This window comes from Epithele typhae (genome assembly GCF_022376455.1).
Source record: "Epithele typhae strain CBS 203.58 chromosome Unknown BXZ73scaffold_75, whole genome shotgun sequence".
Classification (NCBI taxonomy): Eukaryota; Fungi; Basidiomycota; class Agaricomycetes; order Polyporales; family Epitheliaceae; genus Epithele; species Epithele typhae.
The window spans coordinates 160,015-183,788 of NW_025954266.1; the positions used below are offsets into that span (position 1 = coordinate 160,015).

The window sequence follows — 23,774 nt, forward strand, 5'->3', positions numbered from 1 at the left end:
CTGTGAACAGGGTTCACATAGAGGACCTTCAATGTAAGATAAAAACGTCTGTAAGCATACAACAACCGGTGTGGTCGAGCGAAGGCCAAATACACAGCGACGAAGCGTCATCACAAGCTGCCTCATCCCCCTCCGGACTCCGCACACCAGAGCCCACCCCGCCAAGGCGCAGCACGCCGACGCACGCACTACGCGCCCTCGCCCTCGCCCTCGCCCGCGCCCGCATAGTACGCGCTCATCACGTCCGTCACCGACACCGCGACCGACACCACCGACCCCACCGTTTCGCGCGCGTCGTCCACCACCTCCGGCTCCGGCTCCCCATAATCGTCCGAGCTCGAACCCGAGCTGGACCGCCACGAGTCCGAGTCGGCCGAGATCGCCTCGAGGAGCATGTCCACCGCGCTCGACGCCATGCTCAGCCGGAGCGGCCCCGCACGCTCCTCCTCGTCCCCGTACTCGTCTTCGTCATCATCTTCGTCTTCGTCCTGCCCCGCCGCACCATCACAGCGAGCGCCGTCGGCGAACGGGGACTCCCATCGTCCTCGGCAACCAGAGGCGGCGGCGGCGGCGGAGGAGGAGGAGGAGGAGGAGGAGGAGGAGGAGGACCAAGGGAAGGAGGCGGAATCGAAGTTGGAGGCCGCAGCGGAGGCGGAGCACGCGCACGCGACGGCGGCGGCCTCCCCAACACAACCGCTCGCCCGACCAGTGCGAGCGCGCGACGTCCGCCCCGCCGTCGAAGCCGACGGGCCCCGCGGCGACGGCGAGGGGCACCTGCAGCGACCCCGCGCGCACCGCGTGCGCGTGCGCGTCTGCGAACGGGTCGCCCTCCGCCGAACCGCACGCCGGCGGCGCCGGGGTCCGCGGCGAGCTGATCACGATCGCCGGGACGGGGGGCGGGTCCGCGACAGCGGCGACGGCGCGGACGATCAGGGGGTCCGTCTGTCCGTGCGCGAAGACGTCCGACGTGAGCGTAGAGCGCAGCGCGGCCGCGAACCCGCACGCACCTGGGCGTCGCGCCTGCCCGCGAGCGCGTCGAGCATCTTGCGGAAGCGCGAGCGGTGCGGGCGCGCGGCGGGGAGGAGGGCGAGCGTGGGGACCGAGTGGGACCAGCGCGGCTCGCAGCGGGAGTCAGCCGCGTTGGCCTTCTCGGGGTCCGCGTCCGCGGACCGGGGTGACGGCGCACGAGGACGCGGTGGGTGATGGCGTAGGAGAGCCAGAAGACGAATAGGAGGACGAAAAAGAGGAGAACCTGTAGCGCGGGGTGCGCGAGGAGCGCTGAGGGGGCAGCGTACACCGGTGGAGAGGCCATGAGGGCGAGAGACGACGGAAGGGTGTGAAGAAGAGGCTCAAGAGTACGGGTGACAACGGACACAAAGACGACTCTTGTGGCCAACCTCGAGCCCGAGAAAACCGAGGATAGCCGCCATGCAAGCCGCCTGCAGGCTCGACATCGAGGGCCAGCCATCGAAGTCGAGTCTGCATCCCAGCCGCACTCGGAACCCAACATTGGGGTTCCAATTCGGTCAGCATTGCAAGTCCCACTCGGTGACCTTAGAAGAAGTGCAACACACGAAAAAAGAACCGCACTCTATCCAGCACCAGTATTCCAGCGTTTGAGATGGCAAGACGATAAGCTCCCTGATAGAAGAATTTATTGACAGTAGCTGTAGTCTATTTTTGCACCTAGAGACCGAGCTCGTCCGAGTAGGGGAGAGACGCGATGTCGCCACAGCACGAACGTCGGCTTGCTCTTGAGCAGCGCAGAGGCGACCTGCGAGACACGGAATACATATCAGTGTATGCCCAGCAACTGCAGAGTGACGGCGAAGCAGGGGGAGTAGAGCGGGGGAAACAGAAAACGAGACGCACCTGCGAGTACCCAGACGCGGTGACCTTGTCAAGCTCGCAACAGCCTCAGCAACAGTCGCAGGGGAACCGAAAGAATCTGCACCAAAACCTACTCAATACACGAAGTTAATAGACAAAAAACACGCACCTTCGGCGCAACGGCAGCCACGAGTCCGTCCCGGTGGTCGAACGAGCTCGCCGCCGCGAACTTGGCCTTCGCGACCGCCTTCTGCAGCTCCTCCGCGCCGAGCGACCCGCGGCCTTGAGCGCCGCGACGGCGGCCGCGCCGCGGCTTGACGTCCGCGCCCGTCGCGCCCTGCACGAGCACCCCGAAGAGCGTCGCGTCCGTGTACGGGAGGAGGACGGTGCGGACGGACGCCGTCGGGTCACCGCCGCCGCGAGCGGCGACGTCCCCTTCGTCCACTTCACCGCCGGGCTCGGGTCGAGGTGCGCCGCGAGCACGGCGAGCTCCGGCGCGGACGCGCCCTGCGCGCCGAAGCCGATGAACACCGTCTGGGTCCGTCGGCTGTGAGGCGGGACTCCCCGCCAAAGTACTTCGAGGCGCCGCGGACGAGGTGGCAGAAGAGGCGGCTGGGGAGAGCTTCCCGAGGGACTTAGTGAGGAGTGCTCGAGGAGGCCGGGGTCGATGCCAGAGCCGACGACGGCGACGTTGCCGGCGGTGAACGCGGAGGCGGCGAACGCCTGGACGTCCTCGGCGGAGACGTGGGTGTGCGCGGGGCCGAAGAGCGAGTTCCCGAGGCCGGCGCGGAAGGCGAGCGCGTGGGCGAGCTCGAGCGCACGCGTCGCCGGGTCGGCGAGGCGGCGGCGGTCTCGGCCTCGCACGTTGGTGCGACCCACTCGAGAGCTCGTAGCGGGTGAGCTTGGGCGAGGCGAGGAAGGATGCGAGGACGTCGACGAAGAACCCCTGGCGGGGAGGGAGGAAGAGGCGGGGTGGGTACAGACGCATGACGCATGACATGGCACGGGCTACTCACTCGTCGCCGCGCAAAAAGTCGGCCGTGATGGCGAGGTGCTCCCTCGAGAGGCTCGATGAGAGGACGCCGCCGTAGAGCTCGGCCTCACGGATCGTGCCCAACGTCGAACGCTTGTCGGTGCTCTGCGCATACACACGTGCACCCGGTGAGCAGCGGCAGAGGAAAACGCAGCGGGAGCCGCACCTTGAACGCGTAGTTTTTCAGGACGTGCGCCAGGCCGGGCTTGGTCTCGTACCGGCTGCCGGCCTTGACGAGGAGGGTGACGGACGAGGTAGGCTCGCCGTTGTCGGCCGCGGCGACCTTGAGCCCGGACGACTCGACGACGGTGGCGAACTTGCGGGGGCCCGCGGGGCGGACGAGGCGGGACGCGGCGCGCGCGGCCGACGCTCTGGCTGCCAGCATGGGGGGTAGGACGGGGATGGGTGGGTGGGGGAAGAGGGCGACGGCGGCGACGGGCGCGGCGGAGTCGTCCAGCTCGTCCGGCGCCTCTGCCTTCCCGGCTCCTGCCGACCCCCGCCAATAGACGCTCTTCGATTTATGCCAATGCCGTGCCCGCCCAGGCGCCCGGGCTTCGCGAGTTCGAGCCTCGACGGCCGCGCTTCTGCTCCCACATCGTCCCCGACGCCAAATCATAAAGCTGAGCTTCGCGGCAAGAGGCAGATTCGGTAAGCTGCTGTCGATCTGGGTGAGCTCTATTGTCCGGCGGGCGTGTGTTCTGACATCATTTTCACACAGCGGGTTTTGCATGGGCATAGGCATAGGCATGTATTCATAGGGCATAGACACGGAGCATGGGGGCATATCGGGTACCGACACGACAGAACAACGTACAGGACAGCAATCGACAGCGGGTTTTACAACATTTTCAGCTTCAGAGCGCGAAATCAAGCTCGACGAACGCAAAACAAACGACAGCAAGTCCGACACCACCTACGGCATCCTGCGCGCGTACGCGACCGTGAGCGTCGCGACCATCCCGTCCACCGTCCACATCTCCTCGATGTAGCCCTGGACGAGTTCGTCGACGCGCGCCGCGAACCGGCCCTGCGCGAGCATCTCCCGCATCCCGCGCGCGTACTCCGCCGCGAGCTCCCGGTACCGCCGCCCGAGCTCGCGCTGCGCCGGGTCCGGGTGCCAGTCGCCGACGGGGACGGTGCAGTGCTCGCGGCCGACGTCCGCGAACCGGCGCGAGTCCTGGAGGACGCCGGGGATCGCGTGCGCGAGCGTGTGCAGACCGCGCGCGCGGAGCGCCTCGTTCACGGCGGCGACGAACGCGTGCGTGCGCGGTGCGCGCGCGGCGAGGTCGCCGTCGTCCGCGAGCGTCGGGGACCGCGCCCACTCGGCGGAGATGAAGAGGCCGCCGGGGCGGAGGACGCGCGCGGCCTCGGCGACGAGCGCGTCGTAGTGGCGCACCTGCCAATCGAGCGGGGTCAACGAGACGGACGGGCCCCAGGGCAGACGGACGGGGTGCTCACGGCGAGGGTGACGGAGCGGGCGTGGACGAGGTCGATGGACGCGGTGGCGTAGCGCGAGCGCTGGGTGATGTCGTGGATCTCGAACATCACGTTCGCGGGCGGGTAGCGGGTCGCGATTGGCACTGGGGGCACGGCATCGGGTTAGATCGCGCATGGACGGAAGCAGGGCGAGAGACCTATGTCAACGCCGTAGAAGCGGGCGTGCGGGAAGCGCTGGGCCATATCGAGCGTCCTGCGGTGGGAATGTCAGCTCTAGGGCGGACGTGGGAGCGGCATGGACGGACCATTGGCCGGTGCCGGTGCCAAGGTCGAGGACGCGGGGCTGCTCGCCAGGGGCAAAGGCGAGGAGCTGATGCACCAGCTGGACAACGGGGCCGCCGACGAGCCTGCGGACGAGCTCGTGGAGCCCTTTTTGTCGCTGGGAAGAAGAGGGTGAGTATGCGGGGGACGGGTGCGGGGGAGACGCGGGGACCGAGAGCCGGGCGCACCTGCTGCTCGTCCGCATCCACGGGCAACGGATACGGACAGTTACCATAAGAATGGAAGAGCCTTCCCCCCCGCTCGAGGAAGTAGCCGGGAATCTCGTTGGCGGGGACCTCGACGACGTCGGTCTCATCGATGCACACGTCGTCTTCGTCGTCAGAGGAGCTGGGGTGGTGGGTGTGGTTGTAGGAGGAGGGATCAGAGTCGGAGTCGTCCGAGGGCGGGGGGAGGAACTGGCGGGCCATGGCGGACGGATCCGGACACGGCGGGCGGGCGAGAAGGGCGGGAGACGGGGACGGAGGAGGGGGACGGTTGCGGGAGTTCATATATGTCGAATCGCAACTCCGACACCGCGCCAACAGCGACGTGAACTCAGCGGCGGGCAGCCAGGGCGGGGGAGCGCGAGTCGGCACGCGTGGACGAGCGGTTGGAAAAGGCGCGGTGGGTCCGAGCGGCCGAGACGGGGCGGAGGGAGCGGGAGCGGGGACGGAAGAAGGGCGATCGGGGGCAGGGTTGGTTAACGGAGACGGACGCGGACTGCGGTGGACTGGGACGGGACGCTGGGAGAGGCTCTGGACAGCGGGGCGGCTGGCGGGAGCGGGGGAGGTGTGCGGGAGCGACCGCGGTTTTGGGTCGCGGCGGGCGGCAAGTGGTTCTGGCGGGGAGATCGTTGCGGCCGAGTCAGATGATACGCGACCCGAAGTTCGTTCGTCGCCCTCTGCGCCCACTCGACGCGCGGAAGCAAATCTGAGGTGACCAACCCCGCTTAGCTCATCCTCTGCCCCACGCGCGCCCATCATCCTCTCACTTATCCTGGCCATCTCGCCCCAAAACGCCATCGATCCCCCTCCCCGCGCACGCCAACGGCCTCGAGCCACTGTACGGGCGACGGGCGCCGTGCGCGCGGGCAACGAGCGACGGCCACCCTCGCGCAAGGAGGCACGCGGCTCGCGCGTGGTGCGTAGCGCGGGCCCGGGCTGCCGTACTGCACCAGCACGCACGTTTTCGAGGGCGCGCGCGCGGCCGCTCCCTCCTTCTCAGCGCCACAGGCCTGGCAACGGACAACGCGCGCGCGAGAGGACAGGCACGGGAAGCTCAGGGAAGCCGATTCCAGCGGCACGCGCGGCGCTCTGGACTAGTCTGTACGAGTACGTACCCGCGACTTGGGACTATCGGCCCGCGTTGTGGCAATCTTTCCAGGCCGCCGGGTCAAAACAAGGTCATGAGCGTGGGACTCGTGTCGAGAGTCCGGAGGAGCGGGAATGCGCGCGCGCAGGCTCGGGAAGCACCGGCGTGGAGGGCGTGGCAGGGGAGTCGGGAAAAGTAAATGGCTCGCTCGTCTGGGATACTTCGGGCAGGCAATACTCGACAAATCTGAAGCGCAGGCGGGTGCACGATCCACATACACCAACCTACCCGTCGTTCGGTCCAATGTCGTCACTTCGGCTCACGCTCCGAGCCCACCGTCCTCAGTCCCCCCGTCTGTCCGATCCCCGTCCAGAATGCGCCCTTCGCGTCCTGCGCGGACCCGTCGAGACCTCGTCGTGATGCGCGCGCGCGAGCGCGGCGGCTAGGTGAGCGCATTGAGCTCAGTGCGTCCCCTCGCGACGTCGCGACGTCGGCCGAGGATAGACGTCTAGACGCTGGTCGAAGGAGAGAGAGCCATCGGCACACGAAAGCTAGTCGTATCCCAAAAGCTAGGACGGTGCTAATGATGATGAAGATCCCTCTCTCTCTATATGACGTTGGAGCCTGAACTGTACAGCATCGTCCAAACAAACTAAGTGATCTACAGAAAGCAGGGATCGGAAAACAACGGGAGAGCGCTGGGAGAGTCTGATGGATAACAGCCCGGCGCGCGCAACGGAACGCATGTGTTATGGCCTGCTCCGCTGTCTGGTTACGAGCTTCGGCGCGCGCCCGCTACGGACACTTAGCATACGATCGTCTGCCACCATTAGCTTATATACCGTTCCCGCACCTACTGTATCGCTACGCGATGCCTCCTGGCTCCTCCCCGTCGCCTCTCCTTCCCGTCTCCCCGCTACCGCGAGCCTCTCCGCCGCATGGGTCTGACTGCGACTCGCCTCCGCGCCGCGACCGTAACAGCATCGCAAACGCGCGGAAGCTTGGCGTCGTCCGTGTCTCGACGCGCGACAAGTCGAGTCAGTACTTGATACCTGAGTCCCAACCCTTACACTGCCATATCAGGCAACAATATACTCGGATACCATTGGTCGTCCGAGCCTTCGTCGATGCCCGCCACTCGTGTCGCGCTCCCGACCCCGGCGGCCTCCATCCTCTCCCTCCAATCTCCAGATCGAACCATGGCTCGCCAATGTAGACCAGCTCCGCCAGCGGCTTCCCGCGCTCCCGCAGCGCTTCCGCCAACTCCTCCAGATGGTTGTTCACGCGGTGCGGGTTCGGCCACGTGTTCGCGATCGACAGCCGCGTGAGCCTGGGGAAGCATCGGAGGATCGCCGCCCACTGCGCCCGCCGTGTAAGTAATTCAACGATGCGGCCGTCGATCTTGAGCGCGGAGGGACCGTCGGGACAGCGTATGATGTCGACGAACCGTTCGAGGCTGTTGAGGATGGACTTGGAGACCCCGTACCATTGCCCTACGTAGCAGTGGAAAATGAAGCGGTGCGTCCTGTCCGCGTTCCAGCCTTCGATAGTGAACGACTCCGGGCGATTGGAGAGGACGTGCAGCCCGACGAGCGAGCGGAGGGTGGGGATCGAGTCCGTGAGCGTGCGGGGAAGATGGTCGAATATTGTGGAGGTGTCCGTGCGTCCACCTGCCCACTCGACACGGATGACCTGCGCGTGGGGCAGGCGGAGGCGCTCGAGTACCCAGGCGGAGGCCAACTGGTTGTAGGGCGTGTTCGTTGTGAAATCGAGGATGCGGAGATGGGCCATGGTGACCGGCTCTGTGAGCCCGACGCTCGTGTACCATAGGCCATGAGCCCAGCCTGGATCGGGTCCCTTGTAGTATCCGAGGTCGAAGCGGAATTCTTCGAGCTGCGGTGCGGCACGGAGAAGCCTAGGACGTGCGTCGGCAAGACGTCCAACCTCCTGGTGAGGGAGAGGCATTTCAGGCGCGCAAAGATCGCTGGACGCGGTACTGCCAGCGAGCGTCGAGCGAGATCGCCGTGAGAGCGGGGGCGTTGTGCTGCTCGAATTTGACTGGTGAGTTGTACCGCGGCTTCACGTTGGCGGTACCTGACACGAAGACGAGTGTCGTCAAAGCGGGAAACACCGTCGATAGGAAGAAGTCGTGGAGAGGATCGCGATCTGCCGTCTGAAGGCGAGGGACCGGAGACGGAATGCGTGGGGAAGGATTGTGGCAATGAGAGGAGACAATGTTTTGCCTATGTCTTCGTGATCGAGCCGGAGGATAACATCGATGGGAACTCTGTCCGAGTGGACAAGACAAACCATCAACCACTCTCGCGCATGGGGCCCGCGCGCGATGACAGTGCTCCAGAGATGCTTTTCGGAGGTGATAGTTTCGTTCCAGTGGCGGGAAACGAGGCGTAGGGGGAGCCATCTATAGAAGCCATGTGGGGGTACGAGGAGGTTGGGACGCTCGGTGGCAATGTAGCCAAACGACGACTCGAGGCTCGGCCTTCGGAGGGTCCATCGCAATATCAAACCGAAGAGCTCTTGTGGGATTTTGTCCATGGAGGCGCGATTGTCCGGGTGTGTGTGGAGTGGATGGGGATGATGAAAGTAGAGAGAAACATGCGCAGGCGCCGGACTGTGCACGAAAGATACAGCCCTTTGTGGCATGCACAATGAAACCTGAAATCACTCACGCGAGATCCAGTATTTGTCCCGCACAAACAAAGCCCAACTTGGAGGCAGGCCGCAACGTGCGGCGTGACGTCGTAGTGCTCTTTGCTCATACCATGCACACGTTCGGTCTGCAATGGAGTCCGAGTTGATGCTTGTCCGGGCTGGAGGTTGTGTAGGCTATTCAGAGTGGTTCGATAGCGTGCAGACATTCAGAAGGCGTATGGAGGGAGTACAAAGCTGGAACAGAGGATCCAGTTGCTGCCTGTGACCGCGACGTCACGACGCGCGTTGCCGGCCTACCTTTTCGGGCTTTATTTGTGCGGGACAAATAACTGATCTCGCGTGTGATTCCACGGCTGTAAGCTGACTAATCGATCTCCCGGGCCATGGTGCGCCGGTGCCGGCCGCGTCCCGTCGCGCTCATTCTTCCCTCAATGTCATGTTCCCCGCCCACCATCCCACTTGCTCCCCTCACTGTTGTTCTTACATAGCTGTCTGTTCAAGTGTCCTCGTGCATGCCACAGGCTAGTATCACAGGGCACACAAACAATCCCGCCCACCCGTCCGCCGGGCCCAGGCCCAACCTTTGCTCTCTACGCCCGTTTGTCTCGTAGAGCCGTCACGCCCAGGGACGTGGCTGGACAACTCCGATCGCCCTCCGGTTTTTGTCTTCCCGCGACCCGGAGTAAGTACACAAACTCGTCCAGCGGCGAGCCGCGCGCCACACTGGGCGGCTGGGTTTTATTCTCCAATGCTTTCATCACGTCGTTCGCACTGCCTGAGCGCCTCCATATGGAGGCGTTGGCGAAGGTGAAGTTGCGCCGCTACGCGCGAAGGCCACCAAGGACGGCGTGTCTCCCATGGAGTCGGTGTTCGTTGGGGAGAAGTGGTCTGATTAGGGCTCCGCATCGGGCGTATCCGATGCCGCCGGAATATTTCCGAGTCCGATGCCGGTGACGAGAGTCAGTTCAGGCGCCCGTGCCGTTCCGGACGAATACAGACTGTGTAGGATACCGATACGGGGCGGAAATTCCGCGTTGCTGCCGTGATGCAGGATCACGCGCGACGAACGGCCGGGCCGAGCCTCGCGGTGGCCTGGCGGCGCGATGTCTTTGAAGTGCCCGTCAGGCGTTGGGCCGCGCACTTTTGTCGACGCGCTCTTGGGTATACCCGATGCACATATAGGCGCGATAAACGGGTAGGAGTATAGTAGAGTACATATATAATACACACCATGACTCTACACTGTAGAAGGTCGCTTGGAAAGCTGGGAACGCGACGCTCGAAGCCGCTGCTTGACAATCATCAAGCGCTGAATAGTCTCGGCTTTCAACGACGCTCGACGGAGCGACACCGTGTCGCGCGCAGCCGAGAAAACGCGCTCAACCGCCACTGCACATCCTGTAGAGTGATTAGATTGAGTTCAGGCAGAAATTTGCGTTAAGCACATACCAGGGATTGAGAAAATGTCTCGAGCAAGTCTTGAGAGATTGGGGAAGCGACCCTGGTTGTTGCGCCACCATTGAAGTGGTTCCATGCCGCTAAGACAAGCGTCTGAAGTGTTCAGCTGAAAGTAAGAAGCAAGCTCATCGCTTGGTTGAGTGGGGGATGGTTCTACAGTGCGATACCTAGCCAGGAAATCGACTTTCGGGGTGGAAGAGGGCGGACTCGGGATGGCAGGAGCAGGAGCGGCTTCAACATGTTGACGAGCATAATGCGCTCGATAGTGCTCTTCCAGGCGCTCCCGGGACGTCCGAACGTGCCTGATCTGTTCATCTGCATCGTCACCGTTGCCCCTACTACAATCTGACATAACACCGGAGAGCGAAATGCGAGGATCCAGTACTGTAAATGTAGTGACAAGTGTTAAGCTGTGATCTAGTAGATCGAAAAAGAAGAGCTTACAGGCGGCCCAGAGGTAGAATGGTGAAGAGTCTGTCTGATTGAAGTAGTCGCTGAGCTTCCGATGGGCGTTTAGTAGCCCTTGCTTGAGACTTGGTGGAGCCGTATCCGGGAGTGACTTGAATGCAAGGAGGACGTGGTCTTGAAGGTCACGGAAGACTCCTTGTACTGAAGAGAGTGTGATCGCATTTGTGGACGACATGATGGTGGTCGCAGCTCGAAATAAACGAAGCCACTCTTCAACGAGACGGATGGCAGTCCACTCAGTGTCGGTCAGGGGCTCCAGCTTCACGTCCCTGGCAGACACGGTAGCAACGAAAATGTTGACCGAGTCTGAGTACTTGATAGCTCGCTCTGTTTATAGTAGATTAGCCTCAAATAGTGCTGCATTCAGCGCACATAGCAAGCGTCACCTAGCATCTGATGTGTCGAAGCCCAACGGGTCTTGACGTCAAGGATAGTGATCACCACGGGTGCTCCCGTGGGTGTCAGTGAGCTCACCCGTACCCGAACCCGCAAAGTCCCGCACCCACGGGGCACGGGTGTCTAAGCTGCTGCGGGTGTTCAACGACATGTGCGGGTATGACGCGGGTGAAGACCCGTTGCGGGTAACCCACGGGACAGTGCCGTTAGACTGGCACACAGAGGGGTCGGACCGCGCGCTGCCACGCCTCGGCGTGTCCAAGCTCGAGCTCGAGCCCGGGCAGCAGGACTGCATGCGCGACACGTACACAGAGGGGCCCGACCGCGCGCTGCGCCTCGGCGTGCGAGTGCGAGCTCGAGCTCGAGCCTGGGCAGCAGGATCACATGCGCGACGCGTACGTGCGCCGCTAGTACTGCCACGCGCCGCCTGGAGAGCACGAGAACGAGAAGGCCAAGGCCCATCGAGAAAGCAGATCGACTTCCTCCATGACCACTGCACGTTCCCTGGCTCCGCACCCATCCCTGGCGAGCTCCGACCCACGAAAGGCCTCGTCCCCAGCGTGGTGTGGGCGCTGCACGCTGCGCGCTCACCATGAGGCGCCACTCGATATAACGGTACACATCGAGAACGACTTTGTGTATTGCCTAGCATAACAAAGAAGTAAGTTTACATAACCTAGTGGACGGCTCAGTGGACGGCTTCAAGAGCGTGTCGTCTCCAGAACATCCTCCGAGTGCACGAGGTCGAGCCGTGACCAGGCACCCAAGCACAGAAGTGCACGAGTAGTGTGCGCAGACAGCCTGTTGCGAATGTAGGGGAGAAGCAAGCGGCCACGGCTGAAGACGCGCTCAACGTCCACCGAGGTCGCTGCTCAGCAGGACACATCAGATATGGTATTCGTGCGTGCAGCGGAAGGATATCACATACCGGGGATGGTCAAATAGTCCTTGGCCATACGAGCCAAGTGCGGGTAAGTCTTCTCGTGCTCACGCCACCACGAGAGAGCATCGGTAACGCGCACGAGAGGAGCGGCGAGATAGCGGTCGAGCTCGTCATCGTCACCATGAATCGGGCCGCTAGCTGCCAAGAACTGAAGGCCATCAAACATGTTCTTCGGACGTTCATCCTGCAAGAGCGACAGGTAAGAAATCACGAAACGAACTTCAACACAATGAATTAGATAAAGAGACTCACTACGTCCATAGCCACCACGTCCTCCGCCTGCTCGCTTGAGCCACCGTCGCCAACGTGGTCGTGTTCAGCATTGATGGGGTCCTGATGCTTGTACACAGCGTCGTACCGGTCACGGACAACGGTCTTCGCAGTCTCGATCCAGTCGTCCGGCCAGTGCTCGGACTTGAAGTACTCCATCTTGTAGCGAGGATGAAGGACTGTTCAAATAGAATATAAGTGATCAAGATCGTACAGGATAACTAAGGAGAGAGAGGACTACTCACCCATGGCGATACGGTACGCCTCGGATGAGTCTGTGAGCGCATAGTACTTATTCAGAACCTGTTGAGCGAATCGATGGGCTTGACGAATTGCCGGATCGTAGAGGTCGCCGTGAGAGTCACGGCTGGCGGCGAGCTGCTTCGTTGTAAGCTCCCGGTCGAAGACGTCCATTGCGGGGATGACTGCCGCAAGGTTGGGCGAACCACGGGAAAAGAATTCGGTGGCGTCCTTGAAGACCTACATCAACGTGAAGGTTGTCGAGTGGGGATGCGTCGATGCAAGGGTCGCGATCGCGGAGAGAAATGGGCGCAAGGTCGGAGGAAAGGGCAGGAGGATGACAACGACAGTGAGTCACCGGATAGTAGGCCCGAGGACATGTATTTGAGCGGAGTTAGTAATCGTCGTTGGCAAGTTGAAGCTCAGCACGCACCTTCAGAACGTCGACCAGCTGCTCTGCAATCTGCCATTCCCGCGCATTCATCCGGAACTTGTCAAGGTCGACACCAAGGTCGCCATCTGCGCAAAACGACCGGATCGCACGCTTCATCCCCACTGCATTCACCACCATGTCGTTTGTCGACTGCCAGCGGGTGCGAACGTCTTGACGAAGCATGCGCTCCGGCAAGTTCAGATCAGCGAGGTGCTGCTTCCACGCGGGCAGGAGGATGGTGGTGGACTTGTTGACCGTCGAGGCCAGGGAACGAAGCTAGCAGATGATAACGAGGTGAGTATTGGTTCATGTAGCATATACATATGGCTTAACAACTAGCCTTAGTGAGAACAACGCGGACCGGGCGAACAGCAGCGTAGAACTCGGCGAGCTGCTCCTCGTTCATCCCAGTCGCCTCCTCCACCCACTCGTCTTCATCAGAAATATCGACAAGTCCAGGCAAGTCGTCCTCAGCGCCCTCGTCCGTGTCCTCGGCCAAGTCATCAAGGCTGTCGAGCGGCTCGTCGTCATTGTCATCGTCGACAAGGTCGTCAAGCTCCGCGTCGTCACCCTTCCGCTTGTCGTCCTTCTTTGGTGCGTCGAAATGCTTCATCAGCGCCTTGCTCACAAGCTGAATGATGTGACCAAAGCAGCGGACGTGACCTCCACCACGCGAGAAGCCGTTGAGCTCGGTCTCGAGGTGCTCGACCATCGCGTCATTGGCGGACGCATTGTCGCATGTCACGGCCAACACCTGTCAACAAGGTAAAGTCAGAAGCCATTATCGAGCATATGAGACAGACTCAAACCTTGTCATCAAGCTCGAGCTCAGTCAGGATGATTGCAATCTCGCGTGCGAGGTTCAGGCCAGTATGAGACTGCAAGAGTATATTCAGGATATCAGTATGCAGATAACTGTTGATCACGCGATGTACGTACCTTCGGAACCTCGACAATGTCGAGCAGCATGCTGATGGGCTCATCGTTGTGCAGGAAGTGGACTGTAACCGCCGTGAAGGCACGATGGTTGGGAGAGGTCCAACAATCCGTAGCGATGTTGATATGCCCATCATAGTCCTGCGTCGAGTGGGTGAGTACAGCCGCAATTGGTTGGCATAACATTCTTACACATACCCTCAGGAGACGGCCGATACGCTCTCGAGAGCGCGTGAACAACGTCCGCGTATCGCGAGCCAGAGTGCTCGGCGAAGGAATCTTGAAGTTCGGGCGTCCAGTCTTCATCAAGATCTGGAAATGCTCGTCCTTGACGATGGACAGCGGGCGCGATGACTCGGCAACCCATCGGACAAACTCCGCACTGGCGCGTCACATTGTCAGTCATGGTTCAAGGCGACGAACACGAACAGCCACCCACCGAGTCTCTGCCTGCGTGAGGTGGCGGTTCGAGAAGACGACGCTGCCTTTCCCCTTGCGGGTGAAGTACGTCTTGATGTCGCTACTCAACCTCTTGCTGACGACGATCTTCTGGACCTCATCCGCAGTCATGTTGGCCTCGCGTGCGCTGTCGACAGCCTCCTGGCCCCAGCACCGGATGGCGTGCTTCTGAAGGATCCCGGTTGAGGTTGCGTCGCTCTTGTCGAGGTAGCGACGACCCTGCCACTTGCAGCTTGGGGAAGCGCACGTGAATACGTGGCAACGACGCCGACCCTTGCCGTATGCGATCTTGGGAATGGGCTCGTAGAACCCGTAATAAAACGAGTGCCACTTGCGCATCATAGCGGCTGTGTTCACTCCTGTAAGTTCATCTTCAATCCCATGCTATGCTGTAGAACTCACCAAGTTGTTCATCAGCGTTGTCGTCATCATCGTTGTCACTGCCGTCGCCATCGTCGTCAGAAGGTTCATCGTCCGAGGGCTCTGAGTTGGACGACACATAGACAACTTTATCGATGTCTGAGTGAGCCGCCTCTTCTTCCTCTTCAGTGCGGCAGATAACCTTGCGCCCACCAGTGCTTGGCTTCTATAACGGCCAACTGTTATCAATGAACCCACACACACATGAAAGCACGAACCTTTGAACGCTTGATGGCAGCCTTCGACTTTGCGCGCCCGACACCAGCCTGTGCAGACCCGGTGGCGGCCTTCACGGACCCAGCGGCGGCCTTCGCGGACGCGGTGGTGGCCTGCGTGGACGCGGCGATGGCCTGCGCGGACCCAGCGATGGCCTGCGCGGACCCGGCGGCGACCTTCGCAGACCCGGAGGCGACCTTCGCGGACCCAGCGGCGGCCTTCGCGGACGCGGCGGCGGCCTTCGTGGACCCAGCAGTGGCCTTCGCAGACGCGGCGGCGGCCTGCGAGGATGCGGCGGCGGCCTGCGTGGACGTGGCGACGGCCTGCGCAGACCCGAAGGCGACCTTCGCGGACCCAGCAGCGGCCTTCGTGGACACGGTGGTGGCCTGCGTGGATGCGGTGATGCCCTGCGCGGACCCAGCGACGGCCTGCGCGGACCCGGCGGCGACCTTCGCGGACCCGGTGGTTGTGAGCGGTAGCAGCTGTAGTGATACGCAGTAGACCTCAGTACGGTGCGCTCGTGCAGAGTGCAAGACTAATATATTCTGTACCTGTAGTGATACGCAGTAGACTACAGTACAGTGTGAGCAAAAGCAAAATGCAGCAGGATAAAGAAATGCGCGCTCACCCTCAGTACGGTGCGCTCGTGCAGAGTGCAAGACTGAGGGCGGCGCTGCGCGGGCGGGACAGTATAAGTGACTGACAGGACTGATGGCTACGGACCGGCGCGCGTGTATGTAAGCAGGAACGAGAGAACGCGAGGCAAGCGGAAGCGGAATGGTATCGTAGGATAGACCATGGAAAAGCTAAAGTCCGGGCGGCATCAAGACAAGGGCGAGCGCGCATCGCGCGCACCGCGCGATGCGGGATCAGTGTGCCGCGCGCGCGCGCACAGCGCAGACGGCCAACGTCCGGTGACGCGCCGCGTGCGGGGCGCGGGTTGTGCTCCAACACTCCCCCTCAAGCCGCGACCAGGCCAAACGCGACGGCGAAGTGCTTCACCTTCGCGGACGGCAGCGGCTTCGTGAGAGCGTCGGCGACCATGTCCTCGGTAGGGCAGTAGACTAGGTTGATCTTCTTTTCAGCAACGATCCAGCGGATGAAATGGAAGCGGATATCGATATGCTTCGTGCGTGCGTGGTACTGGTTGTCGCGCGAAAGAGCGATCGCAGATTGGTTGTCGGCATGGAGGGTAGTCGGGTCGACACGGGACATCGGGGAGAAGACCTGCATGATGAGCGTGCGGAGCCACAGCACTTCTTTCGCGGCGTGCGTGAGCGCGATGTACTCACTCTCGGTCGTCGAGAGCGAGATGAGCTCCTGGCGTTTGGAGCTCCAAGACACGGCACCACCGTCAATGAGGAAGGCGTAGCCAGAGATGGCCTTGCGATCGTCGTGCGTAGACCCATCGGCGTCCGAGTAGCCTTCGAGGTCGAGTGACTTGCCGCCGTACGTCAGCGAGAGGTCGCGCGTGTCCCGCAGGTACTGAATGACCCGGCAGACGGCTTCCCAGTGCGCCCAGCCTGGGTTCTCCGCAAAGCGCGCGAGGAACGAGACTGCGTACGTGATGTCAGGGTGCGTGCCCAACGACGCGTACATCAGCGACCCGACGGCCTCGCGGTAAGGGATGTCGCGCATGCGCGCAACCTCGGCATCGGTCTGGGGTGACTGCGCAGCGGAGAGGACGACATGGGGATCCATGGGTGAGGCGATCTTGCGCGCGCTGGTAATGTTGTAGCGCCGGACGATCGAGTCGATGTAGGACGTTTGCGACAGGGAGATGCGGCGGTTCGGGCGGTCACGCTTGACTGCGAGCCCCAAGATCCAGTGGATCTCGCCCTCGTCCGTGATCTTGAATGCCTCACTCAGGCGCGACTTGACCTCGTTGATGTGTGCGAGCGTCGGGGCCACGATAGTCAGGTCGTCCACGTGTGCCACGATAACCACCACACCGTCTTCACGGACGCGGTAGTAGACGGCCTCGTCGACTTCACAGGGCGTGAGGTTGAGGAAGCGCTTGAGGACATCTCGCAGCTTGTGGTTCCAGGTTCGTGCGCTCTGGCGAAGACCGTACAGTGGGCGGAGAAGGCGGAGAGCGAGTGTCTTGTCGTTGGATAGCGTGACACCCAGCGGCGGCTGCATGTAGATGACTTCTCCGTCTTCAAACTCGCCGTTGAGGTAAGCGGACTTCACGTCGACCTGATGGACCTCGTAGTCGTGTCGCGCGGCGAATGCTAGGGCATCCGGATGGAGGCGGTCTTGGCGACAGGGGCAAAGGTGTAGAAGAATTCGGAACCTTCGCGTTGTCCAAAACCCTTCGCGACGCAGCGAGCGCGCAGGCGGTAAACGTGCCCCAACGCGTCCTTCTTCGAGTTGAAGACCCAGCGACTGCCAATGATGTTCGCACCAGGCGGTGGTTTCTCCAGCCGGTAGGTACCGTGGGCTTCAAGCGCGGCGATCTCCTCGTCCATGGCCTCCTTCCAGCGCGGCCACTCCGGGCGACGGCGCGCTTCAGCGTACGAGCGCGGGTCGAAACCTTCTTCATCGGCCATCCGCACGGCCATAGCCACACCGTCGATCTCCTCGAGTAGGTCTTCAACGTCCGTGGCATCTTGCTCATCCGCGTCGGCTGACGCCCGATGCGCGGGCGCTTGCAGTGGCACTTGCACGCCTTTCGGCACTGCTGCACCACTCTTGAGGATGTCGCGTAGGATCTGGGAGGGTTGGCGGATGCGCGACGAAGAGCGCGTAGCGGGGGCCTTGACACGAGCAGGGAGGACGTGAGGAGGGGCAGCAGGTGGAGGGTCGATGGGAGCAGGTGCTGCGGTAGCAGAAGCAGACGGCCCCGGCTGCGTGGGAGGCAAAGCGGGAGCAGTAGGCTCCGGTTGAGGGTCAGGCGGCGCGAGCTTGTCCTCGCTCTCACTCTCCCCCTCAAGCTCCGCGTCGTCTTCAAGTCGGCCACGCGCAGGCAGAGGTATGTCTAGCTCCGTCGAGCTGACATTCCGCTCGACACCCACTGACCTCTTGTCTTCCCAATAGATGCGGTGCCCTTTGCTCTCCATGTCGAAGCCCACCCAACGGCCAGGTTTCGCGCGCTCCCCCAGCTTGCCGGAGGACGTGTCGTGGACCCAGACCTTCACGCCCCACTCCGGGATGTCGGCAAGACGAGGGGGTCGGCCTGTTACAGCCTGAAACGGGGTGAGTCCATCCAAAGCTTTCGTCGAGGTGCGGTTCTTCAACCAAGCGGCGTGCATCAGCGCCTCTCCCCACAGGTTGCGCGGCAATCCCGACTGGATCAGCAACGCGCGGACCTTCTCCATGAGGGTACGGCCGAGCCGCTCAGAGACGCCGGCCTCCTGGTGTGTGTCGTGGACAGAGAGCTTTGACGCGATGCCCCGCTGTTGCAGGTGAGTGACGAACTCATTGCTGAGATATTCGCCGCCACGATCCGTGTTCAGCGCCTTGATGCGAGCGTGACACTGATTCTCCACCCAGGCCTCGAACGCTCGGAAGGCCTCGAAGACCTCACTCTTGTGGCGCAGCAGGTAGAGTGTCGTCCAGCGCGAAGCGTCATCCGTGAAGCTGACAAGTACGTGCGGCCGCCCAGAGTTGCAACGCGACCCGGACCCCAAACATCCGAATGGATCTCGTCGCCGAACTCCATTGGCGTTCCCCCTGGCGCTCGGTGGGAACAGGTCGACGTGTCATCTTCGCGCGAAGACAGGCTTCGCACGGCTTGCCATCGTCGTCTCCGGGTACAAGCCTCACCCTCGGATGTGGCCTTTCGAGATCTGCTCCTCGACAGTCCGTATGGCGATGTGACCGAAACGGCGATGGGCTTGTGCGCGCGTGAGCGTCTGGGTACGTTCGGTCGACTTGTTGAGCGTTGTAGCAACCGCAGCTGAGGCGTCTTCAGCTTTACGGGCGAGGTACAGCCCACGCGACTTCGGTATGCGGCCTATAACGTTCCCCTTTGCGTCGGCGATGACGCACTGACCCCCGGCAAAGGTAGCGGCATACCCGGCGTCGTCAATCCGGCCGACGGAGACGAGTGTATAGCCGAGGTCAGGTGTGTAGAGAACGTTTTTGAGGCGGATCTGCGTCGGGACTGACGGAGAGTTCGGCACAGCGAGGATGACGTCCCCAACCCCAAGGGCAAGGAACTCCTGCTGGTTGGCGGCAGTGAGAGAACGTGGCGCGGTCTCCCGGAAGGTTACAAAGGCTTCGCGACGCGGCGACATGTGGTGAGTTGCTCCCGAATCGTACAAGTCAACATGGCGAGTTGACACTGCAGCGGCAAGCAGCGTGACAGCGGCAGCGATCGGGTCGAGGGGAGCGTCCTCCTCCTCGAGCTCTTCAAGCATATCAGCCCGATCTTGGTCGTCGTGGCCATCCGTCATGGTAGCGACCCAGTTGTCGATGCGCGAGCGAAGTGTGGTGAAAGCGGCAAAAAGAGGCTCCAAAACTGTGGCGTCTAGTTCGAGCTCTTCGGCGTTGGATCGCGGGCCCAGTAGGATGGGTGGAACTCCTGTTCGCTGCCAGGCTCCTCGTCGTCGGAGACTGGCTCAAGTGCGGGCATGGAGGATGCGTCGGAAGTGGTCTCCTCTGTGAGTGAAGTGTAATCGGAGCGGGCGTCGTCCGACCACGTCGAGTCTTCACTTGCTGACGCCGAGTCTTCATCGCTAGACTCGAGCCAAGGAGAGTCGGCACGGAGGTGTGCAGACCAAGCGCCACCGACGTCTTCATCAACTTCCTCAATGAACGCACTCGCGACCACGGCAGCTGCGATAGGCTTAACGACAGCCTTGGAGTCGTCCTTGCGAGCGACGTTCTTGCCCTTCGCGTCCTGCTTGGGGCTTGGACAGTCGGCCTCCTTGTGACCCTTCCCACCGCACGTCCAACAGACGCCCACAGGGCGCCGCGGTCCACCGGATCCCTTCCCCTTCCCCTTCCACTTTGGCTTCTCCGACGACTGGACACTGGCGGCGACACCAGGATCCTTGGCCTTGGCCTTCGACGTCTTCTTCTCGCCCTCCCGACGTTCCCACTCTTCAAGCAGGATACTGATCATCTCATCGGGTTCGATCGCAGGCTTGTCCTTCGATGAGGTCGAGACTGCAGCAGTGGTCGAAGACATCGCAGCGGCGATTGCCGCTTGCTGCAGCTTCGCCTGCGCGGAGAGTTGGGCGATGAAGCCGGAGAGTTCGGAGGGGACAAAGTTGATGATGACGGAAGCGTACTCGGTGTCCGCGATCTCGACGTCGTAGGTGAGAAGGTCTTCGTAGGCGTTCCGGAGACGGTCGAACTCATCATGCATGTTCACACCCGCAGTTGCACGCATGTTCAGGAAGTCGCGGCGAAGATTTGACCGCTGGAGAAGCGTCTTCTTCGAGAACTCGGCTACGAGGGCGGCCCAGATCTCCGCGACGGTGCCCTTGCGCTTGAAACGGTTGTACGTGCTTGGCGCAAGCTTCAGCGTCAGAAGGTAGAGGGCTAACGTCTCCTTCTTCTGCCAGTCGTTCAAAGCGGAGAGCTCGGCAGCGGTGGGGGCATCGACGTCCGCGGGAGTGGGGTAGGGCTTCATACCATTGTAATGAGTCCACGCCTCCTTCTGTTGCACCGCGATAGTGAACTGCTGTTGGAATGCCAGCCAGTTCGAGCCCTTGGCGTCGAGCTTATCGAACCCGTTGATGAAGTCGGAGAGAGAGCCGGATGACATGATAGATGCGAGTGAGGGAGGATGGGAAGCGAGATGGCAGGGTAGCGTGTAAGTTGAGTCTTGCTAGGTAAGGCCTTCACGCAGGGCTCATAACCTGTGAGCGGTAGCAGCTGTAGTGATACGCAGTAGACCTCAGTACGGTGCGCTCGTGCAGAGTGCAAGACTAATATATTCTGTACCTGTAGTGATACGCAGTAGACTACAGTACAGTGTGAGCAAAAGCAAAATGCAGCAGGATAAAGAAATGCGCGCTCACCCTCAGTACGGTGCGCTCGTGCAGAGTGCAAGACTGAGGGCGGCGCTGCGCGGGCGGGACAGTATAAGTGACTGACAGGACTGATGGCTACGGACCGGCGCGCGTGTATGTAAGCAGGAACGAGAGAACGCGAGGCAAGCGGAAGCGGAATGGTATCGTAGGATAGACCATGGAAAAGCTAAAGTCCGGGCGGCATCAAGACAAGGGCGAGCGCGCATCGCGCGCACCGCGCGATGCGGGATCAGTGTGCCGCGCGCGCGCGCGCACAGCGCAGACGGCCAACGTCCGGTGACGCGCCGCGTGCGGGGCGCGGGTTGTGCTCCAACAGTGGTGGCCTGCGTGGATGCGGCAATGCCCTGCGCGGACGCGGGAGCAGCCTGTGCGGACGCGGCGACGGCCTTCGCGGACGCAGTGACAGCCTGCGCGAAGGTCTTCTCAGGGGTGGTGTTTGTGGACTCGGGTTCATGTAAGCTGAGATCCACTCAGACTCGAAAATAAATATACTCACCTTTGTGATCCCCAGCTTGTTGAGCACCTTTGTGGTGCTCTCCTTCATTGCCTGTGCCTTCTCAGTGAGGATGCGCGATCGCTTTGGGCGATCAGCGTTGTCGGGGGACGCGGCGCGCTTTTTGGAGCTATCGGTGGGCTCAAGGGTGGGAAGGGTGTTCGACATGATGCTGAGTTCGAGAGTCTACGAGTGGTGGGACTGATGATTCTGTGGAGACTCGAGTGGCTTGAGGGTTTTTATAGAGCCAGAGGCGTTAGTCAGCAACTGTACAGTTGGTGGCGTCCACTCACCATGTGCAGAGATCAGCCACAGGTGAAGAAGCGCGCAAGGAGATGCGAGCTTCGGAGGACGTTCAGTAGGCGCTAAATTAGCCTTTACGGGCGCGGGTTCCCGTGGGATCCTCATGGCGGGCCGGCGGGTCGGGCGGACCTCACCCGCACCCGAACCCTTGACACCCGTTCCCGTAACCCTGCATGGGTATCCCGCACCCGTGGTGATCACTAGTCAAGGATAAGCAGCAGTGCCTCTTCATAGTCAGTAGGTGTGATTCGGGGGGTGCTGTCCGCGTTCATGGTGCTCTCAAAGCTGAGCTGAGAGCTCTGCGATGCACCTGGCTCTGAGTCCGAAGTCATTGTGTGCATTCGGACTATCTTGATCCATGTTTGGCGCCGCTGAGGGCTTGAACGTACAGCACGCACGATCTTGCGAAGCTGTAGGCATTGTGGCAGTTGTATCAGCATATAAACCATCTCACCGCAGTGGAGCATGCGGAACGAGTCAGCCCCCGATGCAGTTCCTAACCACACGCAATTCGTGCGGCTCCCTGCGCGATGCGTGTGCCGGCTCCCCGCGCGCGACGCTTGCACTAGCTCTCCACACGCGATGCATGCGCTGGCTCCCCACGCACAGCGTGAGGTGTGCAGCCGCTTCCCACGCGCGAGGTGTACGGATTCAATCCCGCGCGCAAGGTGTGCGGATTCAATCCCGCGCGCGAGGCCGCGAGGCGTGCGGATTCCCGCGCGCGAGGCCGCGAGGCGTGCGGATTCCCGCGCGCGAGGTGTACAGCTCCCCACGCGCGACTCCGAGGTATGTGACAGCTCCCCGCACACGAGGTATATGGCTCCCGCGTGTGAAGTGTATAGCACTGCAGCTCACCGCACGCGATGTGTGCAGCTTACCACGCGCGGCGCATGCAGCTTACCGCCTGCGCCGCTCGTGATGACTTGCTGCACATAGTGCATCCTCCGTGCAAGTGTGCGATCCCTACTAGTAGTAGTATGGGAAGATATGCACCTTTTCCACGGCGCTTTTGACCTCATCGTGTCCTGAACCGGGCTCTGGGGGAGGCTCTTCTTCGTCTACAGTGTCGTGACTCTGCGGCTCAGCAGAGAGGGGCAAGCTGATATCGTCTTGATAAGTATGGGAAGCTGCAGAGCCCCTGGGCAAAGCTCCAATTGTTTCGAGCAGCTGAGGGTAGTGTAGTAAGTCATCGGTACTTCACCACATCTAACAGTAGCAAACCTGAAGTGCAGCGAGGTGTATCGTGTGCGGAATGCAGCGCATTCGTGCTGCCTTTGCAGAGAAAGGTATGTTTTCCTTCTTGCATCGTGCCTCGATGCCTGTCATCATTGTGTCATTGTTGGTCGCATTGTCACTGTTGATAGCTATGACCTTAGAGAACTGGTGTCAAGATACGAAGAGTTTGGCATTAACACAATGGCGACATACCCTTCCTTTCAGACCGTATGTTGACATGGTATGCCAGACGCTATCAGCGAGATTCTCGCCTGAATGCTCTCCTTGCAGCTCTCTGAAATCGAGCAGCACTTCTTCTGATAATGTGTGTTAGTTTTGAGGCCTGCCATGTACACAGAGTGCTCGAAAACGTACCAAGCTCCCATTCCGCATTCACATAATGCATAACAATCGCTAAGAAAGCGACACCATTGCTTGATGTCCATGCATCGACAGCCAAGCTCACCATTCACTCGGTGGCAGTGCTGTAGCCCGTCGGTAACGCCCATACGAGGTGCCCGCGTTGCCGTCGGTAACGGCCATACGAGCTCGTACGAGCTTCGGTAGTGTAGCCGTCCGTAACGGTCGTACGAGGTATTTTGGAGGATACCTTTGGTTCCTGCATAGGGCCTTTGCACGGCTTCCCTACATGTAAAGAAGTAGTAATTCGTACCACAAACAATGCGAATAGCACTGTGCTACCCTACACCGGCATTACCGAGGCCATCCTTCCTCAGACTCAAGATCCTGGCCCATACTCGGGGCCCTCAGGCCGGCACGCAATTCATCTCCATCAACGCATGGAATACATTGCCGCAGACCTCCGCGGCACTTAACAGCTGCTTGTGTCACCATATGTGCGGTGTTTGTCCCGCAACGGTAGAAACAACCTCGGTAGTCGTACGAGCCTGTATCCCGTCCGGGACGGTCGT

The 23,774-nt window shown here is 61.4% G+C and overlaps 9 protein-coding genes across 9 annotated transcripts; all 9 read right to left on the bottom strand.

Moving 5' to 3' along the window:
* Positions 1-188: 188 nt before the first annotated feature.
* BXZ73DRAFT_106036 (uncharacterized protein) lies at positions 189-1,312 on the bottom strand (the record flags this gene model as incomplete). Its single annotated transcript, XM_048016487.1, has 4 exons — positions 189-488; positions 529-942; positions 1,008-1,118; positions 1,187-1,312. The coding sequence occupies 4 exons, from the start codon at positions 1,310-1,312 to the stop codon at positions 189-191; spliced, it is 951 nt and encodes a 316-aa protein (XP_047873151.1).
* Positions 1,313-1,795: 483 nt separating this feature from the next.
* BXZ73DRAFT_106037 (Metalloenzyme, LuxS/M16 peptidase-like protein) lies at positions 1,796-3,248 on the bottom strand (the record flags this gene model as incomplete). Its single annotated transcript, XM_048016488.1, has 6 exons — positions 1,796-1,813; positions 1,873-1,905; positions 2,000-2,167; positions 2,242-2,776; positions 2,847-2,968; positions 3,030-3,248. 6 exons carry the CDS (start codon positions 3,246-3,248, stop codon positions 1,796-1,798), a joined length of 1,095 nt encoding a protein of 364 aa, XP_047873152.1.
* A 528-nt stretch (positions 3,249-3,776) lies between these two features.
* On the bottom strand, positions 3,777-5,049 carry BXZ73DRAFT_54056 (S-adenosyl-L-methionine-dependent methyltransferase; the record flags this gene model as incomplete). Its single annotated transcript, XM_048021107.1, has 5 exons — positions 3,777-4,259; positions 4,322-4,443; positions 4,498-4,553; positions 4,606-4,739; positions 4,810-5,049. 5 exons carry the CDS (start codon positions 5,047-5,049, stop codon positions 3,777-3,779), a joined length of 1,035 nt encoding a protein of 344 aa, XP_047873153.1.
* Positions 5,050-6,970: 1,921 nt separating this feature from the next.
* Positions 6,971-8,488, bottom strand: BXZ73DRAFT_106039 (uncharacterized protein; the record flags this gene model as incomplete). The annotated part of the gene is made up of 3 exons (XM_048016489.1): positions 6,971-7,847; positions 7,930-8,105; positions 8,243-8,488. The coding sequence occupies 3 exons, from the start codon at positions 8,486-8,488 to the stop codon at positions 6,971-6,973; spliced, it is 1,299 nt and encodes a 432-aa protein (XP_047873154.1).
* Positions 8,489-10,517: 2,029 nt separating this feature from the next.
* On the bottom strand, positions 10,518-10,769 carry BXZ73DRAFT_22372 (uncharacterized protein; the record flags this gene model as incomplete). Its single annotated transcript, XM_048017646.1, has 1 exon — positions 10,518-10,769. A coding segment is annotated over one exon (252 nt), but the record flags the coding sequence as incomplete, so codon positions are not given.
* Positions 10,770-12,206: 1,437 nt separating this feature from the next.
* Positions 12,207-13,240, bottom strand: BXZ73DRAFT_24955 (uncharacterized protein; the record flags this gene model as incomplete). The annotated part of the gene is made up of 4 exons (XM_048017703.1): positions 12,207-12,319; positions 12,386-12,431; positions 12,814-13,089; positions 13,169-13,240. Coding segments are annotated over 4 exons (507 nt in total), but the record flags the coding sequence as incomplete, so codon positions are not given.
* Positions 13,241-13,360: 120 nt separating this feature from the next.
* Positions 13,361-13,570, bottom strand: BXZ73DRAFT_23617 (uncharacterized protein; the record flags this gene model as incomplete). Its single annotated transcript, XM_048017680.1, has 1 exon — positions 13,361-13,570. A coding segment is annotated over one exon (210 nt), but the record flags the coding sequence as incomplete, so codon positions are not given.
* A 143-nt stretch (positions 13,571-13,713) lies between these two features.
* On the bottom strand, positions 13,714-14,547 carry BXZ73DRAFT_54093 (uncharacterized protein; the record flags this gene model as incomplete). Its single annotated transcript, XM_048021113.1, has 3 exons — positions 13,714-13,890; positions 13,948-14,061; positions 14,185-14,547. The coding sequence occupies 3 exons, from the start codon at positions 14,545-14,547 to the stop codon at positions 13,714-13,716; spliced, it is 654 nt and encodes a 217-aa protein (XP_047873158.1).
* Positions 14,548-22,833: 8,286 nt separating this feature from the next.
* Positions 22,834-23,160, bottom strand: BXZ73DRAFT_54055 (uncharacterized protein; the record flags this gene model as incomplete). Its single annotated transcript, XM_048021106.1, has 2 exons — positions 22,834-22,998; positions 23,056-23,160. Coding segments are annotated over 2 exons (270 nt in total), but the record flags the coding sequence as incomplete, so codon positions are not given.
* Between the last annotated feature and the right edge of the window lie 614 nt (positions 23,161-23,774).